The sequence below is a fragment of the Gossypium hirsutum genome, chromosome D11, assembly GCF_007990345.1.
Source record: "Gossypium hirsutum isolate 1008001.06 chromosome D11, Gossypium_hirsutum_v2.1, whole genome shotgun sequence".
Taxonomy (NCBI): domain Eukaryota; kingdom Viridiplantae; phylum Streptophyta; class Magnoliopsida; order Malvales; family Malvaceae; genus Gossypium; species Gossypium hirsutum.
In genome coordinates, this window is record NC_053447.1 from 61939411 (window position 1) to 61946716 (window position 7306).

A 7306-nucleotide genomic window follows, 5' to 3' on the forward strand; every position below is an offset into this window, starting at 1 on the left:
AATTAAAAGTAAATTGGATTTTAATTAATATAAATAAACAAATTACATAGCAAATAGACAGATAAAAAGTTTTTGCGGCGCTTTTTCAAAAACGTCGCTAAAGATCTGAGCATTAGCGGCGCTTTTCTATAAACGCCGCTAAAGATTTGAGTATCGCGGCGATTTTGGAAAAATGCCGATAAAGATCTGAGCATTAGCGGCGCTTCTCCAAAAATGCCGCTAAAGATCTGAGCATTAGGGTACTTCTTAAAAAACGCTGCTAAAGATCTGAGCATTAGCGGCACTTTTACAAAAACGCCTCTAAAGATCTGGGCATTAGCGACACTTTTTTTTAAAACGCCGCTAAATCCCCGAATGTTTGAAAACGATGAGTTGGTCTTAGGTCTTTTTTGCAGCGTTTTGGAAAAAAACGCCGCTAATGCACATTTTTAGCGGCGATTCAAAAAAATAGCCGCTAATGCTCAATTTTTAACGGTATTTTTTGTTCAAACGCCGCAAAAAATATCGCTAAAAGCTTATTTTGGTGTAGTGATTATAAAAATAAAATAAAATCCAAAAATTAAATTTATTATCGTGCAAATCTAGACAAAGGAAATGGAGAAAGTGAAACCCAAAGGGAATATTGCGAGCAAATTAAAAGGACCTACAATTCCCCCATTTGGTAAATGAGATGAGGACCACACAATTCACACCTATATGGTAACCATCTAGAATCTTTGTTAGGCCATGGTTTGGGTTGACCATTTGTCTTTTCTTTCTATTTTTCTATTTTTTTATAAAATGAAATTAATTCTTATCAGATTAGGGTATTTTTACACTAGTGGGTATTGTTTTTTAGTAATTATTTTTCAATATAAAATATATTCCAATGATTCAAGTTGCTTGGTGGCCAACTTGTGGAGAGAACAAGTAGTATTAATTAAAAAAAGAAGAAGACATTATCACACACCATAAATAGTAAAATAGTGTAGTTAGAAATTAAAATAAAAGATGAAAAATAATGGTAAAATCAAATTAAATGTAATAAGTTTTAAAGATTGGCAAAAAGAAATGGTGGGTGATGTTAAAATCCACAACCAGAAATGGGCAATAAGTAGAGAGGCCATGTGATATGTGAATGTGATGCAGTCCCTGTTATGTTATTAATGATAGCTTTTTAAGATGCGAGGATCACCTGACACATCGCTTATGCCACATGTGGTATGGGATGATAATTGATAATTGATAAAGATGCCAAAGTCACATGCTCATGGTTCTTTGATAACCAACATAACTTATACAGTACTATGTACTGCCCATAGATTGCCGCACCCATCTTTTCTTTTTTCCTTTATTTGTTACTTTCTTTCTTTCCCATTTCATGTAGAACTCAAGGGTTTGTTAGTCAAAGGAAAAAATGGTTGAGAATCTAGAAATCCTGATATGATGCTAAGTGATGATCATCTTGCAAAATCAGAATATAATATGATTGTATCACCAAATCCAGTAGAATGCTTCTATGATGTAACGAAATTTGTATTTGGGAATCTGTTTCAATGCCAATGCTCGTTTCTTTTTCACAAGTGGGAATAGTTTTAATCCCATTAGCATTTCACTACAGCCTGCTTCATGGAATGATAGGTTACTATGCTTTCCCAAGTTGGGTTCATCAAATCATAATGAGACTTGTACAGAATATCCTAAATTAAGAGAGGGTGTTTAAGATTGAGGGGATTCATGCTTCTCCTTCTACTATCTACCTCAACTAAATACACCTACAGCCTCCCTTCTATTGTTCTCCACTCGTCAACCACCATGTGAACGGTGGCCTAAGCCTTCAACCTCCTTGTGTCCTTAACATACTATTTCTCATATGTTGTTTGCACATGACAGTTGCTTTTTTTTTTCCTTCTGACAAATCTGAAGTCATGGTCGGTAGCAACTGCCACCCAAGATTTCAGAACAAGTTGAGACAAGTTTTGACAGTCAAAGTTTTGCTGAAACCTGATATATATATATATATAGGTTTTCCTTTGGATCCCTTAAAGTATACATAATTTAACTTTTAATCAATAACATGAAAGTCTTCCAAATTATGTGCACATCTTTCCATATTGCTACCATAAAAAAGTGGTACAGAATATTTTTCTCAAGCGTTACTTAAGTAATGATCCCACGTTTGTAAAGCATATCGCCGCCCTCGACCGGTGAATACTTAAACCCCGGTTGCCTCGTAATACCATCATCTTCATGTTGTGCCATCACTTTGTTAGCATTCAAATACCACGGCCGCAAATAAGGTGAATCACTAGACGAAGACAATGAAGAAGGATGAAGTAGTACGGAACCCCAATCTCGAGCGCCGAGTTTCGCTTCTTTCAACCTTCGCCGTACCAACAACCGTCCGACATCTTCCTTAGTTATCTCGGATACGGTTCGAAGTATCGAGACACAAAGTAGAAGCACCAACACCGCATCTTCCTCAGGCAATAGTTCAACCACCGATAGCTTCCAATTCAACAACGCGGTCGTTCTTCCAGTCGGATTATCTTCCGTGAACCTTACGAGAGTCACGAATCCATCATCTGCTTCGGCAACTTTGCTTTTGGTTTCTTCATGGTATTGTATTTTTCGTCCCCTCAACAACATGATCTGCTAAAAATAGGATTTCTCTTTAAGTGGTTCCTACATGTTGAAAGAAATTAAAACCTTTTTAACTTACGGATGAATCTGAGGATTGTTGAGTTTTAAGGCAAAAAGTGAGGTCAGAACTTGATGTTGAAGATCCCCAGTTTATGAGGAATTCATCGCCTGTTGAGAACAGCCATGCCGCTTTCCATTGCTGTGGGGGTTCTTTTGGTGTAGCTGTTCCTACAACTTTCTCTGTACTAGATGGTAACAATTAAGGAAACAACGTTTAAATTAGATTCCACATAGTGTAAAACCCTATTATCAGATGTTTGAATATGAATTTAGAATGAATGAAACAAAGAAGCAGAGTAAGCAACATACCAGGAGCTTTACCGATGGAACCGGCCACATAAGACCAAGAGCCTTCACGTATCTCGATTATCCTTTCTTCCCAGTTCACACCACAAGGAGTCTCGGCTCCTCTTCTCCAAAACCCTCCTCCCACTCTGCAACCCATTCAAAATTTTCTATCAGGTTGACACTTAGATGCTTTGTAAATGGGGTTGATTTTAAAATTCACATTAATTTAAATTTTAGAATATTTAGATAGGGTGATTTTGAATTTTATGATTTCCGGGTTTGAGCCATTTTGATTTTAGATAATTTCACTTCTTATATCTTTGCATTCTATGATTTGAGTTTGAAATCTAGGTTTGAGTGGAATCTTTTCTTGTTTGAATTTTTTTTAAAATTTGTCATTCGTATTTGACATAAGTCACACCAAACGAGGTCTGGTCCTAGCTACTATATATTATTAAAGTACAACTCAGTCTAAAATATGACCTCAATTTTTTTTTGAAAGTACATACATACATCTATTTTAAAGACACTTATATTTCCTTGAAAGAAATTAATTTATACTCTTTAATCTTAATATTTAATAACTTTACATGTTTTTCTTTTATTAAAAATTTAAATAAACATTATAATATTGTATATTATTCCAGATTTAATTTTTATTTGTTCAATTAATATATAAATATAAAATAATATTTTGTTCAAACTCTCCCTCCTAAATTCAAGTCAGGCTTTGAGTTTAGACGGGTAGCCCAACCATCAAACAAATCTAACCATTTAAATTTTTTTTTATAATTTTGTGATTTCTAATTTAGAAATTTGATCGGATTTGGATTCGAGTTTGGTGCATAGTAAAAATTGAAAGTTGTAGGATAAAAACATACCTGATTCTAACAACAAAACATTCTCTCCCAGCATGGTCTAGAACAGTTCGAGACAGCCAACGACCTTTCTGGGGTCGATAATTATTTAATTTCAGAATCACATCCGATACCATGGCTCCTGAATCATCTGTCACTCTATCCGGCACACATTTCAGCAAGTACGGTGCTTGAATCGGGGAAGTTATAGATGCAACAACCCTCATTTCCTCTACATCTCTCCTCAACGTAATACACGGTGCCCTTACCAAATCATTCCAACAAAACACCATCGACTTCACCAATTTACTTCCTTTGAAGGAAAGAGTGCTGCCACCGCGACATCGAAGCTCAACCATGAGCCCTTTAGTCCCGAATTCACAATACAAATGCCAAGCTTTTCGCCATGAATCGCATGAAAAGTCGGTGATTGGTTTCTCAAGTTTAAGCTCCCTGTGACATCTTAACATCCGAAGACGAAGAAATTTGTGTTTGTTGTCTATGTTTGTTGCTTTCCTCCGATCATTGAGCCTTACAAAGACACATGCCTGCATTGTTGTGCCACAAAATCAAGCTATATATGTAAGGTTTATAAGTTGCTAGAGTAACCTAATTGGCTAATACTAGACTATACACACTATGAAAAGTAGAGGTCAAGTTATGAAAATCAAATCATATCTCCTAGGAATAATTTACTTTACATTACAATTTTCTAGAGGCATTTTCATGAAATGCCACTGAAAATATGAAAAATTTCAAAGCTATGGACCACATGGTCCATGAGCATTAAAGAATTGTTGGAGAGAGATAACGAAGGGGGTAAATGGTTAAGCAAGGTAAGGATAGTGCCATAATAATTACCTCAAGGAGAAACCTTGGTATCATGGACTTGTATTTAGTAGTGTTGACATCAACATCTGAAACCTCCCAATATATTGGTGGGTTGGGCAATACCACCTTCTCCATTCCCACTGCTATCCCTCCCCCAGCTTTCTCATAAGGTTCATCAAAGGTTGTCTCCCATAGCTTCTTGGTTTCTTCTACTTGTTTTTCTTCTACTGTTTCCCATAACCCCACTACTAATTTGCCCATATTATCCCACATCTCTTTCATATCCTCTACATATACTCTTGGGTAGCTCTGCTTCATTGAACATCATAAAGCATTATCCATCTATTTTCTTCGATTTAATAATTGAAGTCTAATTGATAATAACATAAATATCACCTCACAATATTACACACATGAAAGGTCAAGTAAACACATAAGAAAGTTGAATTCTGAGTTATAGGTTTTTTTTTCCTTATGAATTTAAGTTGTAAAATTCTTTAACACTATTTTAAAAAAAGCATTATGAAAGTCGATACTTTTTTTCTTTTGTTTACATGGCTTTAATTTAATCGTGTGAATTTTTTTTTAAATTTAAAAAATGTCACGTAATCCAATTGAAAGAAAATCTTTTGATGATGTTATCAATTGAACTTCTAACTGTAGAAAGATTAAGGGTGTATTTAATTTTAGAGAACATTCTATTTTTTTTTTTTGAAAATTGGAAAATATGTTTGGTAAATGAAAATAAAAATTTGTTTTCAACGATGAAAATAATGAAAACATGTTTGACATTTATTTTTCAAAATAGAAATGAAATAAATAATTAAATTAAAGTATAGTTTATTAAAAATGTATTACAATAATAAAATAAAATGCAATTAAATTTAATGCATAAAATGAAATTTAAAATAATATCTTATTTTTCAACTTTTTCCAATTTTCCAAAACATTTTCATTGAAAACAATGAAACATGTTTTTTAATTCTCCAATTTTCACTTATTTTTATTTTCTAAAAATTATTTTTCAAAATTTTAAGCAAACAAATTTTCCTTCACTATTTTCCAATTTCTAAAACTAAAGGCACCCTAAAGTCTTGAAATTAAAAATAAAAACTAATTTTCAAATGCATAAAGAGTATAGAGACTACTTATCAGTTCAACTTCAATCGCTAAATTAAAACAGTGGAGAGATTAAAAATAAAAGGACTAGATTTCAAATATGCAAAGAGTATAGGGACTAGATGCAGAATTATACCAAAGAATAAAATTGAAAGAAATGAAGTCCATTCAACCCAAAAACAATGAAATTTAGGTCAAAGCTGGAGAATCTAAAACAAATGATAATATAAGATAATGTACCTGATGAGTGAGCAGCATTAGTAGAATATCCAAAGCAGGAACAAATCTGAAGCACCCATCTCCAAATCTTTGCATCATATACAGAAACCCTTTGTATCTTTGTCTAGCTGCTATCAAATACACTAGCTCACTCAAGTATGGTTCTGCAAATTTTGAGTACAAGAACTTGTGCTTTTCAACTTCATTGAAAAGATCTTTGTTCATCAATGGTTGGTTTTTAGAATCTGATTCCACTTCATTCTCGAATGGCTCGGATGAAAATTTTTGAACCCAGATTTGTTTACATCTCATCAATGCATACTCTTCGTTTTCTTCATTGAAAATTGCTGGTTTTCCGATTTGTTTTGAGAATCTTGTTTCACAGTATTTCCTATAACCAACCTGTAAAAAAAAAGTTAATTTTCTCACACTTTCTCGTCAACCAAATAGAATTTACAGTCAAAAGTTTTCGACTTACTGGGTTCAAGGTGTGACAGAACCAAACCCACTCGACATCGAAAGGTGGCAGAACCATAGGAGGTGTTGACCCTTCCACCGTTAGATTAGAAATCAACGGCATCCATACCTCATCATACCTACACAAACAAAGAACTCTCATTACATTCAACCTTTACCGTCTGATCAGATTACTTCTCTTCCTAAAAAAAAAACTGACCTCCTTATTGCTTCAATAATTGTTGCTCTTTGGTGAAGCCACTGACACTCATAAACACTTCTCAAGAACCCAATATTTCGTCTCGCCGCCGATACGAGATCGACGCTGAGATGTATCGTCTCCGTCTCCGATATCTCGCTGAGACTCCTTATCGTCGACGACGACATTTCGTTTAAGGTTTGCTTAGACATAATTGTCCGTTGAACTAATAAAATGTAAGAGAAGTACCGAAAAACATTAGTTCAAATTTTTTTTATAAGAAGGCAGAAGGGTAATAAGAATATTTTTAGCCACGTGGCTAGTTTTGGTGAGGTTTCAGGTGGGAAGTGTCGGGGGATTTGAGTAAGAACAAGAGCTTAGATGATTCGGATAGTTCAATAAATTATCATTTGCTTTGTAGTTATAATAAATTAATGATGGTGACAACATCTTATCCTAATAATCTTAACGATGAATTTAAATTTTTTAATCCAAAAGGTTAACTAATCAAATATCTACTTATCCAAATCTAAATCTTAAATCTTGAATCCCGAGTCTTGAACCTAATCAACTCAAACCCTGAGCTTCAAATTTAAATATTAAATATTGAATCTCGCATCCTAAATCTCAGATTTCAAACTCAAACCTAAATCTG

General features: G+C 34.0%; 1 protein-coding gene across 4 annotated transcripts; it reads right to left on the reverse strand.

The window, feature by feature from the left end:
- Positions 1–2027: 2027 nt before the first annotated feature.
- Positions 2028–7038, reverse strand: LOC107927168 (glycine-rich domain-containing protein 1). 4 transcript variants are annotated; one of them, XM_016858194.2, is made up of 8 exons: positions 6673–7038; positions 6475–6592; positions 6018–6398; positions 4689–4967; positions 3852–4375; positions 2992–3116; positions 2702–2862; positions 2028–2631 (listed from the first exon to the last, which is right to left on the reverse strand). In XM_016858194.2, exons 1-8 carry the CDS (start codon positions 6861–6863, stop codon positions 2140–2142), a joined length of 2271 nt encoding a protein of 756 aa, XP_016713683.2. In that variant the 5' UTR covers positions 6864–7038; the 3' UTR covers positions 2028–2139. The 4 variants fall into 4 exon arrangements, with proteins under 4 accessions (XP_016713683.2, XP_016713682.2, XP_016713684.2 ...); XM_016858193.2 differs by having other exon boundaries at positions 2028–2634; positions 6673–6990; XM_016858195.2 differs by lacking the exon at positions 4689–4967 and having other exon boundaries at positions 2028–2634; positions 6673–6996.
- Positions 7039–7306: the final 268 nt, after the last annotated feature.

What these genes read in the sequence shown, in the direction of transcription:
- LOC107927168 (XM_016858193.2), bottom strand. Translation starts at nt 6,863, where the DNA reads ATGTCTAAGCAAACCTTAAACGAAATGTCGTCGTCGACGATAAGGAGT. An exon ending in TCTGTCACACCTTGAACCCA is followed by an intron (nt 6,399 to 6,474) that starts GTAAGTCGAAAA and finishes TTTTTTTTACAG; the next exon opens with GTTGGTTATAGGAAATACTG. An exon ending in TGTTTTGTTGTTAGAATCAG is followed by an intron (nt 3,117 to 3,851) that starts GTATGTTTTTAT and finishes AATGGGTTGCAG; the next exon opens with AGTGGGAGGAGGGTTTTGGA.